The sequence below is a fragment of the Anomaloglossus baeobatrachus genome, chromosome 1, assembly GCF_048569485.1.
Source record: "Anomaloglossus baeobatrachus isolate aAnoBae1 chromosome 1, aAnoBae1.hap1, whole genome shotgun sequence".
NCBI lineage: Eukaryota > Metazoa > Chordata > Amphibia > Anura > Aromobatidae > Anomaloglossus > Anomaloglossus baeobatrachus.
Genome location: NC_134353.1, coordinates 668,950,517 through 668,971,847, shown reverse-complemented (window position 1 = coordinate 668,971,847; position 21,331 = coordinate 668,950,517). Strand labels below are relative to the sequence as shown.

At 50.1% G+C, this 21,331-nt stretch overlaps 1 protein-coding gene across 1 annotated transcript in view; it reads right to left on the bottom strand.

Annotated features, from left to right (window-relative positions):
- Nucleotides 1-21,331, bottom strand: part of UBE3B (ubiquitin protein ligase E3B) — a 164,943-nt gene that overhangs the window by 52,058 nt on the left and 91,554 nt on the right. Inside the window, exons 16-17 of the mRNA XM_075320039.1 lie at nt 11,935-12,049; nt 675-774 (exon numbers count right to left, since the gene is read on the bottom strand). Of these exons, the coding sequence (XP_075176154.1) occupies nt 675-774; nt 11,935-12,049 (215 nt within the window). The remainder of the gene's footprint in view (nt 1-674; nt 775-11,934; nt 12,050-21,331) is intronic.

Sequence of the window (21,331 nt, the reverse complement as noted above, 5' to 3'; positions counted from 1 at the left end):
ATGCTGGGGGCCCTATATGGGCCCACTTTTCTTCCATCCGACATAGTCAGCAGCTGCTGCTGACTAATCTGTGGAGCTGTGCGTGCATGACTGCCTCCTTCGCACAAAGCAAAAAACTGAGGAGCCCGTGGGAGCACGGGGGGTGTATAGGCAGAAGGGGAGGGGCTTTACACTTTTAGTGTAATACTTTGTGCGGCCTCCGGAGGCATAGCCTATACACCCAATTGTCTGGGTCTCCCAATGGAGCGACAAAGAAATGTTACTATTTTCTGACAGTGTGAATGACGCTAGGAAGGCGAATAGCTTGTAAACAGTCTTTTCATGGCTATGAATATCTGTTAAGTGAAATTAACATATCAGAGGGGAGTAAAAGGGGTTGTCTGGAGGATATTGATGACTTATGCCTATGAGATGTTCTGCAGTACCCAGCAAAGGCCGCTACATATTGGATGGAGCTGCCCTTATAGCTCTGTTCCATGTATTTAAATCCAGCCATAATTAGAGTAAATAAAAGCTCATCAGTAGGGATGATGGGCATCGGACCCACACTGATGTAATATTGATGACCTCTCATATGGATAGGTCAGCAATATGCTCTAAAGAGGCAACACTCCTAATGTAATAAACAGATGTGCCATATTTAATGTAGCTTATCTACCAACAATGCCCCATACATTTTTGTGCGGGATGACGTGAGGGATGTACTGAAGTAAGAGTTGGGCTCGTTTTCTCTCTTTGTCCAGTTCTTGGAAGAGCACAGCCGGTTTAAGATCTCTGTGTGGAAAATGAAAATCATTTCAGCTGTCTTGAAGCTAAATCACAGTGAATGCAATCATCACAATGTCATTATTAAAAATGCAATACCACACCTATAGCTTTAAAGGGGATTTCCAGGCTTAAAGGGTTGTTCTCAAGTGCATAATTTGCCTTATTTAGTTAGATAGCATGAAAACAAGCACATTGCAATTGACTTGATTCTTCTTCTATCTCTTGTCATTCTCTAGTGATGAGAGATTTCATCATTTATACTTAACAACGCGTTTTATTGGAACATGGAGCACAACCATCTCCTCTTTCTCTTATCTTCTGATCTTCTCCCAGTAATATATGTAAGATATTGATAACAGTGTAGGCTCCAAAAAATACAGTGATAGCTGAATGTGTTACAGCAGAACTTTTGCTGAGATTAAGGGGTACTTTGCACACTACGACATCGCAGGTGCCATGTCGGTGGGGTCAAATTGAAAGTGACGCATATCCGGCTTCGCATGCGACATCGTAGTGTGTAAAGGCTAGATGATACGATTAACGAGCGCAAAAGCGTCGTAATCGTATCATCGGTACAGCGTCGGCGTAATCCATAACGCGACGGTCTGATGTTGTTCCTCGCTCCTGCGGCAGCACACATCGCTGTGTGTGAAGTCGCAGGAGCGAGGAACATCTCCTACCGGCGTCACCGCGGCTTCCGTAGGATATGCGGAAGGAAGGAGGTGGGCGGGATGTTTACATCCCGCTCATCTCCGCCCCTCCGCTCCTACTGGCCGCCTGCCGCGTGGCGTCGCACTGACGCCGCACGACTTGCCCCCTTAATAAGGAGGCGGGTCGCCGGCCACAGCGACATCGCAGGGCGGGTGAGTCCATGTGAACCTGCCGTAGCGATAATGTTCGCTACGGCAGTTATCACAAGGATATCGCAGCTGTGACAGGGGCGGGGACTATCGCGCTCGGCATCGCAGCATCGGCTTGCGATGTCACAGCGTGCAAAGTACCCCTAAGGCTATGTGCACACTAGAAAAAGGATTTTTCTCAAGAAAATTTCTTAAGAAATTTCTTGAGAGTGAAGGATTAGTGCACCTGCGTTTAAAAACGCACCAAAAACGCACCTGCGTTTTTACCGCAATTTGGTGCGTTTTTGGTGCGTTTTCGGTGTGTTTTTGGTGCGTTTTTACCGCTGGTTGCTCCCTGCGTTATTGTGCCATTATCTATGGCAAATAACACTGTTAGCTGCAGAAAAGAAGTGACATGCTCATTCTTTTTCTTAAGAAAATCTACTGAATGAATTTTCTTAAGAAAAAAACGCAGTGTGCGCACAACTATTTTTTTTTGCCATAGGTTTTTCTGGGGAATGTCTGCAGAAAGGTTAGAAGAATTTCTCAAAAAATTTCTGCAGCAAAAACGCACCAAAAACGCAGGTAAAAAAAGCAGTGTGTGAACATAGCCTTATAGTTCTAGTAATATTACAGTTCTCCTGGTGATCAGAACTGTGACTCAAGGAGAGTCTGCTCCACCAGAAACAAGGGAAACTCTAAGATTACGTGCCCACGATCAGGACCCGCTGCGTCCTGGATGTGAGGGGTCCTGACCTGCGGGGCCGTGAGTCTCCTGCGTAAGAGTCCGCAGCTGCCCGTGCTCACAATCGGGCTTGGGCAGTTGCGGTCTCTCTCTTCTGTTCTCCCAGCAAAGAACGCTTGTCACTCCGCAGAAAACAATTAACATTCTGCAGCTCGGGAAGCCGCACCACAGGTCAGTTTATGCTGCCGGCAGTACATGGACAGTGGTAACGGGATTTCTAGAAATCCCATCCACTGTGCTTGTACTGTACATCGCAGTATTTTGGATGCAGCTGAAGCATGCTGTGTCCAAAACACTGATCGTGGACACATACCCTAAGAATACATTGCTCTGAACTGCTCAAGAGACAACATGAGAAGATAGTTTTAAGATAGTTCACTATATAGTAGCCGTTCCCAGGTATTGCAGCTCAGCTACTACTGAAGTGAATAAGAGCTGAATTGCCATACCCAGAAGCAGCCACTACACAGCAAACAGGGCTGTGCTGTTCTACTCCATTCACTGTTTACTGTCAACCACTTTCGGAACCCCACCAATCTGATATTGATGACCCATCATTATGATCATGAATATCTTAAGCCTTGAAGAATACTTTACATAGTTACATAGTTACTTAGGTTGAAAAAAGACCTAAGTCCATCTAGTTCAACCTTCCTCCACCAGTTCTACATTTTGTCACTAAGTCACTTATAACCAACAATGTTGTGTGTACTGAGGAAATCATCCAGCCCTGATATAAGAAGGGAATTTTGTTTACTTACCGTAAATTCCTTTTCTTCTAGCTCCAATTGGGAGACCCAGACAGTGGGTGTATAGCTACTGCCCTCTGGAGGCCGCACAAAGAACTACACTTAAAAGTGTAAGGCCCCTCCCCTTCTGGCTATACACCCTCCCGTAGGAGTACAGATTCCTCAGTTTTAGTACCAAAGCAAGAAGGAGGAAAGCCAATAACAGTTTCAAAAACAAATTCAATCCGATAACACGATCGGAGAACTTAAGAAACAACATGAACAACATGTGCACCCGAAAAACGAAACCCTAAGAACAAATAGGGCGGGTGCTGGGTCTCCCAATTGGAGCTAGAAGAAAAGGAATTTACGGTAAGTAAACAAAATTCCCTTCTTCTTTTTCGCTCCTAATTGGGAGACCCAGACAGTGGGACGTCCAAAAGCAGTCCCTGGGTGGGTAAAAAGATACCACATGAACGGGCTGTCAGACAGCCTCTTCCTACAGGTGGGCCACCGCCGCCTGAAGGACCTGTCTACCTAGGCTGGCATCTGCCGAAGCGTAGGTATGCACTTGATAGTGTTTGGTAAACGTGTGCAGACTCGACCAGGTAGCCGCTTGGCACACTTGCTGAGCCGTAGCCTGATGCCGCAATGCCCAGGACGCACCCACGGCTCTGGTAGAATGGGCCTTCAGTCCAGATGGAATCGGAAGCCCAGCAGAACGGTATGTGTGAAGAATTGGTTCCTTGATCCACCGCGCCAGGGTGGATTTGGAAGCTTGCGATCCCTTATGCTGACCAGCGACTAGGACAAAGAGCGCATCAGAACGGCGTAGAGCCGCCGTGCGAGAAATGTAAATCCTGAGTGCTCTCACCAGGTCCAACAGATGTAAACCCTTTTCAAAATGGTGAACTGGATGCGGACACAAAGATGGTAAAGTGATATCCTGATTGAGATGAAAGGAAGAAACCACCTTGGGAGAAAACTCTGGAATTGGACGCAGTACTACCTTGTCTTGGTGAAACACCAGGAAGGGAGATTTGCAAGATAACGCCGCTAGCTCGGACACTCTTCGAAGAGACGTGACCGCCACAAGAAAAACTACCTTTTGTGAAAGCCGAGAAAGGGGAACCTCTTTCAAAGGCTCGAAAGGCGGCTTCTGGAGAGCAATGAGAACCTTGTTCAGATCCCAGGGTTCCAATGGCCGTCTGTAAGGAGGAACGATATGACAAACTCCTTGGAGAAACGTGCGTACTTTAGAAAGCTGTGCCAAGCGCTTCTGAAAGAATACGGATAGCGCGGAGACTTGACCCTTAAGAGAGCTAAGCGACAAACCTTTTTCTAACCCAGACTGCAGGAAGGAAAGAAAAATTGGCAATGCAAATGGCCAGGGAGAAAACCCTTGAGCCAAGCACCACGCTAAGAATATCTTCCACGTTCTGTGATAGATCTTAGCTGAGGATGGTTTTCTAGCCTGTCTCATTGTGGCAACAACTTCATGAGATAAACCTGAGGCCGCTAGGATCCAGGACTCAATGGCCACACAGTCAGGTTCAGGGCCGCAGAATTCAGATGGAAAAACGGCCCTTGAGACAGCAAATCTGGACGGTCTGGTAGTGTCCACGGTTGGCCTACCGTGAGATGCCACAGATCCGGGTACCACGACCTTCTTGGCCAATCTGGAGCGACGAGTATGGCTCGATGGCAGTCGGACCTGATTTTCCGGAGAACTCTGGGTAACAATGCTAGAGGTGGGAACACATAGGGGAGTCGGAATTGCGACCAATCCTGAACCAAGGCGTCTGCCGCCAGTGCTCGGTGATCGTGAGACCGTGCCATGAAAACTGGGACCTTGTTGTTGTGCCGTGACGCCATCAGATCGACGTCCGGCGTCCCCCAGCGGCAACAGATCTGCTGAAACACGTCCGGGTGAAGGGACCATTCTCCTGCGTCCATGCCCTGGCGACTGAGAAAGTCTGCTTCCCAGTTTTCCACGCCTGGGATGTGAACTGCGGATATGGTGGACGCTCTGCTTTCCACCCACGTCAAAATCCGTTGGACTTCTTGAAAAGCTTGGCGACTGCGTGTTCCCCCTTGGTGGTTGATGTACGCCACCGCCGTGGAATTGTCCGACTGAATCCGAATCTGCTTGCCTTCCAGCCATTGTTGGAAGGTTCGCAGGGCAAGATAGATTGCTCTGATTTCCAGAACATTGATCTGCAGGGTGGACTCTTCCAGAGTCCACATCCCCTGAGCCCTGTGGTGGAGATACACCGCTCCCCACCCTGATAGGCTCGCATCCGTCGTGACCACTGCCCAGGACGGGGGAAGGAACGACTTTCCCTGTGACAATGAGGTGGGGAGAAGCCACCAACGCAGAGAGTCCTTGGCAGTCTGAGAGAGGGAGACAGTCCTGTCGAGGGACGTCGATTTCCCGTCCCATTGGCGTAGAATGTCCCATTGTAGAGGGCGCAGATGAAACTGCGCGAACGGGACTGCCTCCATTGCTGCTACCATCTTTCCTAGGAAATGCATGAGGCGCCTCAGTGAGTGCGACTGGCTCTGAAGGAGAGATTGCACTCCAGTCCGTAGCGAGCACTGCTTGTCCAGTGGAAGCTTCACTATCGCTGAGAGAGTATGAAACTCCATGCCAAGATAAGTCAGAGATTGGGTCGGGGTTAGATGAGACTTTGGAAAGTTGATAATCCACCCGAAACTCTGGAGAGTGTCTAGTGCCACCTTCAGACTGTGTTGGCATGCCTCTTGAGAGGGTGCCTTTATAAGCAGGTCGTCTAGATACGGGATGACCGAGTGACCCTGCGAGTGCAGAACAGCTACTACTGCTGCCATGACCTTGGTGAAGACCCGGGGGGCTGTTGCCAGACCGAAAGGTAACGCTACGAACTGCAGGTGTTCGTCGTGTATGACGAAGCGTAGGAAACGCTGATGCTCTGGTGCGATCGGCACGTGGAGATACGCATCTTTGATATCTATTGATGCTAGAAAATCTCCTTGAGACATTGAGGCTATGACGGAGCGTAGGGATTCCATCCGGAACCTCCTGACTTTTACGTGTCTGTTGAGCAACTTTAGATCCAGGACGGGCCGATACGATCCGTCCTTTTTTGGGACCACAAACAGATTGGAGTAAAAACCGTGACCTTGTTCCTGAAGAGGGACGGAGGTCACCACTCCTTCCGCCTTTAGAGCGGCCACCGCCTGCAACAGAGCATCGGCTCGGTCTGGTGGTGGAGAAGTTCTGAAGAAACGAGTTGGCGGACGAGAACTGAACTCTATCCTGTACCCGTGAGACAGAATATCCCTCACCCAACGGTCTTTGACGTGTGACAGCCAGATGTCGCCAAAGTGGGAAAGCCTCCCACCGACCGCGGGTGTGGGAATCGGAGACCGCAAGTCAGGAGGACGCCGTCTTGGCAACGGTTCCTCCGGCTGTCCTTTTTGGGCGTGACTGAGACCTCCAAGAATCTGAGCGTCTCTGGTCTTTTTGAGTCTTTTTTGACGAGGCGAATTGGGACCTGCCCGGTCCTCGAAAGGACCGATAACCAGACTGACCCTTCCTCTGTTGGGGTCTGTTTTGTCTGTGTTGCGGTAAGGATGAGTCCTTACCCTTGGAGTGTTTGATGATTTCATCCAAACGCTCTCCAAACAATCGGTCACGAGAAAAAGGCAAATTGGTTAAGCACTTCTTGGAATGAGAATCTGCTTTCCAATGTCTCAACCACAGGGCCCTACGCAAAACAACGGAGTTGGCTGACGCCACTGCCGTGCGGCTTGTAGCGTCAAGAACAGCATTAATCGCGTACGACGCGAATGCCGCCATTTGCGAGGTCAATGGTGCTACCTGCGGGGCAAATGCACGTGTGACGGAGTCAACTCGCGCAAGCCCGGCTGAGATAGCTTGGAGTGCCCATACGGCTGCAAAAGAAGGCGCTAATGACGCTCCAATCGCTTCATAGATGGATTTCAGCCAGAGCTCCATCTGCCTGTCAGTGGCATCTTTAAGTGCCGCTCCATCTTCAACTGCAACCAAGGATCTAGCTGCAAGCCTGGAAATTGGAGGATCCACTTTTGGACACTGGGTCCAACCCTTGACCACCTCAGGGGGAAAAGGATAGCGTGTATCTTTAAGCCGTTTAGGAAAACGCCTTTCAGGATAAGCGTGGGGTTTCTGGATTGCGTCTCTAAAGTCAGCGTGGTCCAGAAAAGTGCTTAAAGTACGCTTAGGGTATCTGAAATGGATTCTCTCGTGCTGCGAAGCTGACTCCTCCACAAGAGGAGCTGGTGGGGAAATATTTAACATCTTATTGATGTTAAATATAAGATCATTAACTATGGCGTCACCATCTGGTGTATCTAGATTGAGAGCGGTCCCAGGATCAGAATCCTGATCAGTTACGTCCGCCTCATCACCCATAGATTCATCTCGCTGGGATCCTGACCATTGAGATGAATGTGAAGGCCCGTCATAGCGAGCCCGCTTAGGCTGCCCGGGGCCATCGTCCGAGTCAGAGTCTTCACCCTGAGGTGTATATGCCCGTCCCGGAGCTTGGAGCTGAGGGGGACCAGGGGGCAATGATTGCACAGTGTCCGTGGCCTGAAGTACAGGCCTAGCTCGCAATGTGTCAAGAATTTGTGACATAGTGAGAGACATTCTGTCAGCAAAAGCTGCAAACTCAGTTCCTGTCACCTGGACAGCATTCACAGGTGGTACACCCTGGGTCACGTCCAGCAGAGGCCCCGACTGTGCAAGCGCCGCAGGGGCCGAGCACTGCACACAATGGGGGTCCGTGGAGCCTGCCGGTAGAAAAGTCCCACATGCGGTGCAGGAAGCATATAATGTCTGTGCCTTGGCACCCTTGCGTTTTACGGACGACATGCTGCTGGCTCTCTGCAATGTGAGAGAGTCTATAGCCAAAGGGCGACCAGCGCTATGCAATACAAAGTATTTGTAGAAACAAAATACTAAGAATACTACTGGCACAAGAGGGGGTGAGCCCTGAGGGCTGCTTACCGCCCGCTGAATAGCGGGTAAGAGGCTGCAGAATTCCTTGTCTGGGTCTCCCCGGCTCCCCTCTGCAGCTCAGCGTGTCAGCAGGAATGGCTGCCGGCGTCTGTGGAGAGGGGCGGTCCGTGGGAGTTCCCAAACAAAAGTGCGGGAAACAGTGTCCCCTCTGTGCCGATTGTGAGGGCTGGAGTATGTAAAAACGACTCCAGCCCTCAGCGCTGATGCACTGGCCAGCGTCCCGCCCCTCTCCTGACTGGCAGGTCTGGGGGCGGGAACGAACGGAAGCAGGCCGCAAAAGCCGGGGACTCGAGTTATCAGCGCGGCCGCCGTAAAAGCGCGGGCCGCGCTGAAGTCCCCGGCGCACCACAAGTGCCAGCCGCGCCGCAGTCCCAGCGGCCGGCATGACCGATTCCTAGACGTGGCCAGCGTCCCGCCCCTCTCCTGACTGGCAGGTCCGGGGGCGGGAACGAACGGAAGCAGGCCGCAAAAGCCGGGGACTCGAGTTATCAGCGCGGCCGCCGTAAAAGCGCGGGCCGCGCTGAAGTCCCCGGCGCACCACAAGTGCCAGCCGCGCCGCAGTCCCAGCGGCCGGCGCGACCGATTCCTAGAAGTGTGCCTGCTTCAGCGAAGCTGAATGAGGCCATGGCACAAGCGCCGTAGCGCTGATGTCCCCCGGCGCACTACAACACCCAGCATGCTGCGGTGTGAGCGCCAAATGCACGGGGACACAGAGTACCTTGAGGAAGCAGGGCCATGTCCCTGATGTACTCCGCTCCATCCAGCATCTTCTCCAGGGGCTGTAGATGGAGCACGGTCTCAGTGCCTGGAGACCAGTAAATCCCACTTCACCCAGAGCCCTGTAAAAAGGGATGGGGAAGGAATCAGCATGTGGGCTCCTGCCGCCGTACACGCAATGGGTACCTCAACCTTACAAACACCTCCGACATACAGTGGGGTGAGAAGGGAGCATGCTGGGAGCCCTGTATGGGCCCTCTTTTCTTCCATCCGACATAGTCAGCAGCTGCTGCTGACTAAAAACAATGGAGCTATGCGTGCGTGTCTGACCTCCTTGCGCACAAAGCTAAAACTGAGGAATCTGTACTCCTACGGGAGGGTGTATAGCCAGAAGGGGAGGGGCCTTACACTTTTAAGTGTAGTTCTTTGTGCGGCCTCCAGAGGGCAGTAGCTATACACCCACTGTCTGGGTCTCCCAATTAGGAGCGAAAAAGAAAAGTTGTTATAGTATCTGCCATTACTACCTCTTGTGGTAGGGCATTCCACAGTCTGACTGCTCTAACTGTAAAGAACCCTTTCCTATTTGGCTGTCGGAATCGCTTTTCTTCCACTCGCAGTGAGTGCCCCCTGGTACCTTAGTATTGTCTTTGGAAGAAATAAGTCATGTGCCAGTCCTTTATATTGACCAAACATGTATTTATACATATAAATGAGATCTCCTCTGAGACATCTTTTTTCTAAGCTAAACATATCTAACTCTTTGAACCTCTAATCATATGGGAGGCCTTCCATTCCTTGTAGTAGTCTAGTTAGCCACCTTTGAACTGACTAACTTCTGAATGTCCTTTTTAAATGCTGTCCTTTAAGGCTATGTGCCCACGCTGCGGAAAATGCGCGGATTTTGCTGCGGATTTCTCGCGGAAAAGCCGCGGATTTTCCAGAAATCTGCAGCACAGCTACTCCCCAGCCATTTCTATGGCATTTGGGAAATGCTGTGCCCACGCTGCGGATTTTTCCGCAGCGGAAATCGTGCGGATTACCTTGCGGAAAAATCTGCAGCATGTCAATTATTGTTGCTTATTTCTCCGCAGGGTCCCATATACTTACCTGCCTCACCGGAGTCACTTTCTCCGTCCGGTGTACAGGAGCGCGGTGAATCCAGGTCAGGAAAAAAGAGGTGGGCGGAGCCTGCACGAGCTCCGGTCATGTGACAGCCGGAGCTAGTTCAGGCCCGCCCACCTTCTCCTGAAGACGCTGAGAGAGTGACCCGGCTGCCGGAAAGCGAGGTGCTGCATGATGGAGGTAAGTATGAACTCCCCCGATCACTGCAGCACTTGTTCTGCATTGAGGATGCAGTGCCGAAGCCATGGTACTGTATCCTCAATGCAGAAAGCCCGCACCATATCCGCAGGACATTCCGCAGCATGGAAACAGACAAAAGTTGTGGTGCTGTTTCCGGGGAGCACCTGCGGAATGTCTTGCGGATATATCCGCAGGACACTGTCCCCGTGGGCTCATAGCCTAATGCTACAAAAACTAATGGAAAAAATAGGTATACTATTAAAATGCTGAATAAATCTCAGATGCTGCTATGTAAAGTTTACTTCAAGCACTATTAAAAGGAATTTTCCAGCTGAAGCGAGTCCAGCTCTTATTTGAGAATTGGATACTACTGTATCCAGTCAGGGCAATACTCTCTTAAACACCAATAATAGAAGGATAGAATCCGTACCACATTTATATTCACAGTATATTTTAGATATAAGGTCAATAATATATAACCAAAATGTGGGGATATCGGATCAATGGGACCATTCAGATTAAATACTGAACCAAAGAAGAGGAACCGAACAATATGGTCACTTCATATATCTTTATTAATGTAAAATTACACACACTTAAATAAAAATAAATATTAAAAAACACAGAGCTGTGAACTGTAAAAACGGCGTCAAAACCTACATATCATGTAATAACAATATTAATTAATCATAGTTTTTCAGACAATAGTACAATAGGACAAAGGGTAGTATATGGGAATTCAGAGGCTATATATAGGCGTACTAATTAAAAAAATAGATATAGACGTAGAAAAATATATATATATATATATAAGCATGAAATAAAGTGTCAAGTGCTGAGGGGTTATAGCAGCAATAATATCACAATTTGAAACTATCATCAGCAAAATTTGCAGCTGACAATCAAAAAACGTTACAGCTGCTGACACCCTATAAACACATTGTGCATGAATTCCACGAAATACTAAGCCGATGGCCTAAAAAATGCAGGTGAGATATAGGAAGAGGAGGACGGCTCAGATGGTAATGGCCAGAGGAAAAGAAGATATACTTAAGTTTGTATAACATTAAGCAAGTGTCAGAATCGGCACAGTAAAAATGTCAAAGTCAATAGGAATATTAAGCACTGATATAAAAAGCACTAATATAATTACCAATGGCCACGGAGCACAACCACCTCCTGTTATGCGACGCCTGCCCCGACGCGCGCACGTTTCGTAGCGACTTCCTCAAGGTTCCTCAGCTGTAACGTTTTTTGATTGTCAGCTGCAAATTTTGCTGATGATCGTTTCAAATTGTGATATTATTGCTGCTATAACCCCTCAGCACTTGACACTTTATTTCATGCTTATATATATATATATATATTTTTCTACGTCTATATCTATTTATTTAATTAGTACGCCTATATATAGCCTCTAAATTCCCATATACTACCCTTTGTCCTATTGTACTATTGTCTGAAAAACTATGATTAATTAATATTGTTATCACATGATATGTAGGTTTTGACGCCGTTTTTCCAGTTCACAGCTCTGTGTTTTTTAATATTTATTTTTATTTAAGTGTGTGTAATTTTACATTAATAAAGATATATGAAGTGACCATATTGTTCGGTTCCTCTTCTTTGGTTCAATACTCTCTTAACCCAAGCTCAGGAAACTACCAGAATGATTTGTGTGGGTGTTTCTGAAGTATTTATTTCATATAGGATTGCCTAGAATGGATAAAATTGCATACAGTCATTAAGATTTTTTTTCACACAATTCCTTTTTAATATATTTTAACCCACTTCCGCAACCAGTGTTCCTCTGGGGCAAATCTTCTCCGGCAATCTCTCTCATACAGAACCATAAGCCAGCCATGCACGGAATGGAAAAGCTCCAATGTTTCCCCTTTGGCATTCTCTGTAAAGAATATAAATATTCACATTTTAAGAACTGTTAATGTGTATCACAAAGGGCACAATGAGTATGATTGCTGTGATCAAAAAAGGGACTTTGAGATTAATGGGATTGTCAACTACTAGACAGCCCCTTATTAATGGGTCCACGGAGGTGGGAAAAAAATTGACACTAACCTACCAGACTGGGACCGCTCTTCAGTACTCGGTGCTGCATTCCCACGCTAGTCTGGTTAGAGCAACATCCTTCAAGGGTGCTATTGATCGGCTTCAAAGGTTACATTTTTTCAACTACATGAGCCCATAGATAAGGGGCTGTCCATTAGTGGACAGCCCCTTTAAGGTAGCTAATTGTTAAGAAAAATTATGAAAAATAATAAGGAACTAGACAGATATCAGACAATGAATGATGACAAAGTATAAAAAAGCTAAATTGTTTTGTATGCATCTGAATTGACCAAGATTTACTTTAGGGATATTCACTCCTTCATAGATGGATACTGTTGTAAAAAAAATAGCATTTTTTTTCCAGATTACGGCTTATGAAAATTACCACTGCTCTTGAGATATTAACACTTTTTTTTATTATTAACACTTTTCTTTCTTTTACAGCTTGATTACAAGGAGACCGAGCACTGCGCTGTATGTAGTTGGCCAGGATTTGGAGGTAACAGCACTTGCCAATGATCTTGGCCATCTTGAAAGAAGGGAATTTTGTTTACTTACCGTAAATTCCTTTTCTTCTAGCTCCAATTGGGAGACCCAGACAATTGGGGTGTATAGGCTATGCCTCCGGAGGCTGCACAAAGTATTACACTAAAAGTGTAAAGCCCCTCCCCTTCTGCCTATACACCCCCCGTGCTCCCACGGGCTCCTCAGTTTTGGTGCAAAAGCAAGAAGGAGGAAAAGAATTATAAACTGGTTTAAAGTAAAATCAATCCGAAGGAATATCGGAGAACTGAAACCATTCAACATGAACAACATGTGTACACACAAAAAAACAGGGGCGGGTGCTGGGTCTCCCAATTGGAGCTAGAAGAAAAGGAATTTACGGTAAGTAAACAAAATTCCCTTCTTCTTTGTCGCTCCATTGGGAGACCCAGACAATTGGGACGTCCAAAAGCAGTCCCTGGGTGGGTAAAATAATACCTCGTGATAGAGCCGTAAAACGGCCCCTTCCTACAGGTGGGCAACCGCCGCCTGAAGGACTCGTCTACCTAGGCTGGCATCCGCCGAGGCATAGGTATGCACCTGATAGTGTTTCGTGAAAGTGTGCAGGCTCGACCAGGTAGCCGCCTGACACACCTGCTGAGCCGTAGTCTGGTGCCTCAAAGCCCAGGACGCACCCACGGCTCTGGTAGAATGGGCCTTCAGCCCTGAGGGAACCGGAAGCCCAGCAGAACGGTAAGCTTCGAGAATTGGTTCCTTGATCCACCGAGCCAGGGTTGATTTGGAAGCCTGTGACCCTTTACGCTTGCCAGCGACAAGGACAAAGAGTGCATCCGAGCGGCGCAGGGGCGCCGTCCGAGAAATGTAGAGCCTGAGTGCTCTCACCAGATCTAACAAGTGCAAATCCTTTTCACATTGGTGAACCGGATGAGGACAAAAAGAAGGTAAGGAGATATCCTGATTGAGATGAAAGGGGGATACCACTTTAGGGAGAAATTCCGGAACCGGACGCAGAACCACCTTGTCCTGGTGAAACACCAGGAAAGGGGCTTTGCATGACAGCGCTGCTAGCTCAGACACTCTCCGAAGTGAAGTGACTGCTACTAGAAAAACCACTTTCTGCGAAAGGCGTGAGAGAGAAATATCTCTCATTGGCTCGAATGGTGGTTTCTGAAGAACCATCAGCACCCTGTTCAGATCCCAGGGTTCTAACGGCCGCTTGTAAGGAGGAACGATGTGACAAACCCCCTGCAGGAACGTGCGTACCTGTGGAAGTCTGGCTAGGCGCTTCTGGACAAACACAGAGAGCGCTGAGACTTGTCCCTTAAGGGAGCCGAGCGACAAACCCTTTTCCAGTCAAGATTGAAGGAAGGACAGAAAAGTGGGCAAGGCAAAAGGCCAGGGAGAAAAACCCTGAGCAGAGCACCACGACAGGAAAATTTTCCACGTCCTGTGGTAGATCTTGGCGGACGTTGGTTTCCTAGCCTGTCTCATAGTGGCAATGACGTCTTGAGATAACCCTGAAGACGCTAGGATCCAGGACTCAATGGCCACACAGTCAGGTTGAGGGCCGCAGAATTCAGATGGAAAAACGGCCCTTGAGATAGCAAGTCTGGTCGGTCTGGTAGTGCCCACGGTTGGCCGACCGTGAGATGCCACAGATCCGGGTACCACGACCGCCTCGGCCAGTCTGGAGCGACGAGGATGACGCGGCGGCAGTCGGCCCTGATCTTGCGTAACACTCTGGGCAACAGTGCCAACGGAGGAAACACATAAGGGAGCTGAAACTGCGACCAATCCTGAACTAAGGCGTCTGCCGCCAGAGCTCTGGGATCTTGAGACCGTGCCATGAACGTCGGTACCTTGTTGTTGTGCCGGGACGCCATGAGGTCGACGTCCGGCACCCCCCAGCGGCAACAGATCTCCTGAAACACGTCCGGGTGAAGGGACCATTCCCCTGCGTCCATGCCCTGGCGACTGAGATAATATGCTTCCCAGTTTTCCACGCCTGGGATGTGAACTGCAGAGATGGTGGAGGCCGTGGCTTCCACCCACATCAAAATCCGCCGGACTTCCTGGAAGGCTTGCCGACTGCGTGTGCCGCCTTGGTGGTTGATGTATGCCACCGTTGTGGAATTGTCCGACTGAATTCGGATCTGCTTGCCTTCCAGCCACTGCTGGAACGCTTTCAGGGCAAGATACACTGCCCGTATTTCCAGAACATTGATCTGAAGCGAGGACTCTTGCTGGGTCCACGTACCCTGAGCCCTGTGGTGGAGAAAAACCGCTCCCCACCCTGACAGACTCGCGTCCGTCGTGACCACCTCCCAGGATGGGGGTAGGAAGGATTTCCCCTTCGATAATGAAGTGGGAAGAAGCCACCACCGAAGGGAAGCTTTGGTCGCCTGAGAGAGGGAGACGTTCCTGTCGAGGGACGTCGGCTTCCTGTCCCATTTGCGTAGGATGTCCCATTGAAGAGGACGCAGGTGAAACTGCGCGAAAGGGACTGCCTCCATTGCTGCCACCATCTTCCCCAGGAAGTGTATGAGGCGCCTCAAGGGGTGTGACTGAACTAGAAGGAGAGATTGTACCCCTTTCTGTAGTGACCGCTGCTTGATCAGCGGAAGCTTCACTATCGCTGAGAGGGTATGAAACTCCATGCCAAGGTATGTCAGCGATTGGGCCGGTGTCAGATTTGACTTTGGAAAATTGATGATCCACCCGAAACTCTGGAGAGTCTCCAGGGTAGCGTCGAGGCTGTGTTGGCATGCCTCTTGAGAGGGTGCCTTGATCAACAGATCGTCCAAGTACGGGATCACCGAGTGACCCTGAGAGTGGAGGACCGCTACTACAGTAGCCATAACCTTGGTGAAAACCCGTGGGGCTGTTGCCAAGCCGAACGGCAGTGCCACGAACTGCAGGTGTTCGTTTTCTATGGCGAAGCGCAAGAAGCGCTGGTGCTCTGGAGCAATCGGTACGTGGAGATAAGCATCTTTGATATCGATCGATGCAAGGAAATCTCCTTGGGACATTGATGCGATGACGGAGCGGAGGGATTCCATCCGGAACCGCCTGGTCTTTACGTGTTTGTTGAGAAGTTTCAGGTCCAGGACAGGACGGAAAGACCCGTCCTTCTTTGGGACCACAAACAAGTTGGAGTAAAAACCGTGGCCCTGTTGCTGAAGAGGAACAGGGACCACCACTCCTTCTGCCTTCAGAGTGCCCAGCGCCTGCAGAAGAGCCTCGGCTCGCTCGGGAGGCGGGGATGACCTGAAGAATAGAGTCGGGGGACGAGAAGTGAACTCTATTTTGTAACCGTGAGACAGAATGTCTCTCACCCAACGGTCTTTTACCCGTGGCAGCCAGGTGTCGCAAAAGCGGGAGAGCCTGCCACCGACCGAGGATGCGGAGTGAGGAGGCCGAAAGTCATGAGGAGGCCGCTTTGGTAGCGGCACCTCCGGTGGTCTTTTTAGGACGTGACTTAGACCGCCATGCATCAGAGTTCCTTTGATCTTTCTGAGGCCTTTTGGACGAGGAGAATTGGGACCTGCCCGCGCCCCGAAAGGACCGAAACCTCGACTGCCCCCTCCTCTGTTGGGGTATGTTCGGTTTGGGCTGGGGTAAGGATGTATCCTTTCCCTTGGATTGTTTGATGATTTCATCCAAACGCTCGCCAAACAATCGGTCGCCAGAAATTGGCAAACTGGTTAAGCGCTTTTTGGAAGCAGAATCTGCCTTCCATTCCCGTAGCCACAAGGCCCTGCGTAGTACCACCGAATTGGCGGCTTCAACCGCCGTACGGCTCGCAGAGTCCAGGACAGCATTAATAGCGTAAGACGCAAATGCCGACGTCTGAGTGGTTATGGACGCCACCTGTGGCGCGGACGTGCGTGTGGCTGCGTCAATTTGCGCTTGACCTGCTGAGATAGCTTGTAGCGCCCATACGGCTGCGAATGCTGGGGCAAAAGAAGCGCCGATAGCTTCATAGATGGATTTCAACCAGAGCTCCATCTGCCTGTCAGTGGCATCTTTGAGTGACGCCCCATCTTGCACTGCCAGTATGGATCTAGCTGCCAGTCTGGAGATTGGAGGATCCACTTTGGGACACTGAGCCCAACTTTTGACCACGTCAGGGGGAAAGGGATAACGTGTATCCTTAAGGCGCTTAGAAAAACGCTTATCTGGACAAGCATGGTGATTCTGGACTGCCTCTCTGAAATCAGAGTGGTCCAGAAACATACTCGGTGTACGCTTGGGAAACCTGAAACGGAATTTCTCCTGCTGAGAAGCCGACTCCTCCGCCGGAGGAGCTGAGGGAGAAATATCCAGCATTAGATTGATGGACGCAATAAGATCGTTCACTATGGCGTCCCCGTCAGGAGTATCAAGATTGAGAGCGGCCTCAGGATCAGAATCCTGATCAACTGTCTCCGCTTCATCAACCAGAGATTCCCCCCTCTGAGACCCTGCACAATATGATGATGTCGAGGGAAATTCTAAGCGACCTCGCTTAGTCGGCCTGGGGCTGGGGTCTGTGTCAGAACCATCAGCCTGGGACCCATGAGATACCCCGGGAGGACATTGTTGGTCCAACTGAGGTGGGCCAGGGAACAAAGATTCAACAGAGTCCCTGTGCTGAGATACCGGCCTGGACTGCAAGGCTTCTAGTATCTTAGCCATAGTCTCAGAGAGTTTTGCAAACTCCGTCCCCGTCACCTGGACAGTGTCAGCAGGTGGCTCCCCCTGGGCCCCTCTTAGCAGAGGCTCTGGCTGAGTAAGTGCCACAGGGGCCGAACAGTGCACACAATGAGGGTCAGTGGAACCTGCCGGTAGCGGGGTCGTACATGCGGCGCAGGCAGCATAAAAAGCCTGTGTTTTGGCACCCCTGCCTTTCGTGGGCGCCATGCTATTATCTTCCCTGAGCAACACAATAGGGTATATAGCCAGAAATCAACTGTGCACCATACAGTGTAAAATATATATACCATAAACATATAATGTTACACTACTGCACAATGGGGCTAGCACCACAGGTGCTGCTTACCACCCGCTTAAAGCGGTTGTGAGGCCACCAGAGTCCCTGCCTGGGTCTCCCAGACTTTGTCCCCCTCTGCAGCGTCCGAGGAGCTGACAGGAATGGCTGCCGGCGTCCTGAGGAGAGGAGGGAGCCGTGGGCGTGACCCAGAAAGTGCGGGAACTGGTGCCCGCACTGTGCACAGTGAGAGGGGTGGAGTATGCAAAGCATGCTCCAGCCCTCAGTGCTGCTCGTTCTGTGCAGCGTCCCGCCCTTCCCCTGCCTGTCAGGGCTGGGGGTGGGAAGAAAGGAAACTAGGCCGCAAAAAGCCGGGGATTCTAGTAATAAACGCGGCCGCCGTAAAAGCGCGGCCGGCGCGGAAGTCCCCGGCGCACTACAAGTCCCAGCCGCGCCGCGGTGTTTCCATGGCAGCGGCGGTCAGTGCGGCAGTCCCTATACATAAACACACTCAGCAACGCTGAGTGTGTAATGGCACATATTAACCCGGTCAGCGCCGCGGTCCCCGGTGCACTAGCACACCCAGCAAAGCTGGAGTGTTGCTGTGCGCTGTCCCCACAGGGATACAGAGTACCTCCAAGTAGCAGGGCCATGTCCCTGAACGATACCCGGCTCCTATCCAGCAGGCTCCACAGGAGTTGTGGATGAAGCACGGTCTCAGTGCCTGGAGACCGATAGGATCCCACTTCACCCAGAGCCCTGAGGGGGATGGGGAAGGAAAACAGCATGTGGGCTCCAGCCTCCGTACCCGCAATGGATACCTCAACCTTAACCACACCGCCGACAAGAGTGGGGTGAGAAGGGAGCATGCTGGGGGCCCTATATGGGCCCACTTTTCTTCCATCCGATATAGTCAGCAGCTGCTGCTGACCAATCTGTGGAGCTGTGCGTGCATGTCTGCCTCCTTCGCACAAAGCAAAAAACTGAGGAGCCCGTGGGAGCACGGGGGGTGTATAGGCAGAAGGGGAGGGGCTTTACACTTTTAGTGTAATACTTTGTGCGGCCTCCGGAGGCATAGCCTATACACCCCAATTGTCTGGGTCTCCCAATGGAGCGACAAAGAAACAATGCTTATATGCTGAATAGAAAAATGCATATCAGTACTGTGCATATTCTGCTGTGTAGTAGCAGAGGTCGATCACCAAGGCAATGATGTGTAAACAAAAGAAAAGTGTTCATACCTGAAGAACAGCTGAAAATTTACAAGTGCTATCAAACAATACCCATCTGTGAAGATGGAAATAATCCTTTAAAGCAGGTCTATCAGCCTAGTATGCTGCTTTATACAAGGCCAACAAACCATGTTCATTTTCTTAGTAGCCAAAACACCACAAAATTGTATGTGGCTACTTGGAGTACCAAAAAAGTACACAGGACACAAAGTTTATGTCTTATGTATTCATAAGGAGCGCACTTATTCTGCTCTTCAGGTCAGTGATTGATATATTGCTCTGTATGTTGGTATACACAGCAGTCTGTTGATCACTAAAGAGTACAAATCTGTAAGGATTACTAGTAGCCACTTGGTACAACATTTTTTTTTTATTTAAGGATACCTGTCAAGTGCAATATGCACCCATAACCATGAGCAGTTCTGAGAACATATTGCTAATCCCTGCCTAACCGTCCCTGTATACACTAGCATAGATAAAGAGATCTTTGGAAAGAAGGGAATTTTGTTACTTACCGTAAATTCCTTTTCTTCTAGCTCCAATTGGGAGACCCAGACGATTGGGTGTATAGCTACTGCCTCCGGAGGCCACACAAAGCATTACACTAAAAAGTGTAAGGCCCCTCCCCTTCTGGCTATACACCCCCCGTGGGATCACGGCTGCTCAGTTTTAGTGCTAAAGCAAGAAGGAGGAAAGCCAATAACTGGTTTAAACAAATTCAATCCGAAGTAACATCGGAGAACTGAAACCGTTCAACATGAACAACATGTGTACCCGAAAAAAACAAAAATCCCGAAGGAAACAGGGCGGGTGCTGGGTCTCCCAATTGGAGCTAGAAGAAAAGGAATTTACGGTAAGTAACAAAATTCCCTTCTTCTTCGGCGCTCCATTGGGAGACCCAGACGATTGGGACGTCCAAAAGCAGTCCCTGGGTGGGTAAAGTAATACCTCAAGTGAGAGCTGCAAAACAGCCCTCTCCTACGAGGAGGCAACCGCCGCCTGCAGGACTCTTCTACCTAGGCTGGCGTCCGCCGAAGCGTAGGTATGCACCTGATAATGTTTGGTGAAAGTGTGCAGACTCGACCAGGTAGCTGCCTGGCACACCTGTTGAGCCGTAGCCTGGTGTCGTAATGCCCAGGACGCACCCACGGCTCTGGTAGAATGGGCCTTCAGCCCTGATGGAACCGGAAGCCCAGCAGAACGGTAGGCTTCAAGAATTGGTTCCTTGATCCATCGAGCCAGGGTGGATTTGGAAGCCTGCGATCCTTTGCGCTTACCAGCGACAAGGACAAAGAGTGCATCCGAGCGGCGCAGGGGCGCCGTGCGGGAAATGTAGATTCTGAGTGCTCTCACGAGATCCAACAAATGCAAATCCTTTTCATACCTATGAACTGGATGAGGACAAAAGGAAGGCAAGGAGATATCCTGATTGAGATGAAAAGAGGATACCACCTTAGGGAGAAACTCCTGAATCGGGCGCAGCACTACCTTGTCCTGGTGAAAAACCAGGAAGGGAGCTTTGGATGACAGCGCTGCCAGCTCGGATACCCTCCGAAGAGACGTGACCGCTACCAGAAAGGCCACTTTCTGTGAGAGCCGGGAAAGTGAAACATCTTTCAGAGGCTCGAAGGGCGGCTTCTGGAGAGTAACTAGTACCCTGTTCAGATCCCATGGATCTAACGGCCGTTTGTACGGAGGGACGATGTGACAAACCCCCTGCAGGAACGTGCGTACCTGAGGAAGTCGTGCTAGACGCTTTTGAAAAAATACCGATAGCGCTGAGACTTGCCCTTTAAGGGAGCCGAGCGATAAGCCTTTTTCCAAACCAGATTGCAGGAAGGAAAGAAAAGTAGGCAATGCAAATGGCCAGGGGGACACTCCCTGTGCCGAGCACCAGGATAAGAAAATCTTCCACGTTCTGTGGTAGATCTTAGCAGACGTGGGCTTCCTAGCCTGTCTCATGGTGGCCACGACCCCTTGAGATAATCCTGAAGATGCTAGTATCCAGGACTCAATGGCCACACAGTCAGGTTCAGGGCCGCAGAATTCAGATGGAAAAACGGCCCTTGTGACAGTAAGTCTGGCCGGTCTGGTAGCGTCCACGGTTGGCCGACCGTGAGATGCCACAGATCCGGATACCACGACCTTCTCGGCCAGTCTGGTGCGACGAGCAGGGCGCGGCGGCAATCGGACCTGATCTTGCGTAGCACTCTGGGCAAGAGTGCCAGAGGAGGAAACACATAGGGCAGTTGGAACTGCGACCAATCTTGCACTAAGGCGTCTGCCGCCAGAGCTCTGTGATCGCGAGACCGTGCCATGAAAGTTGGGACCTTGTTGTTGTGCCGGGACGCCATTAGATCGACGTCCGGCCTTCCCCAGCGGCGACAGATTTCCTGAAACACGTCCGGGTGAA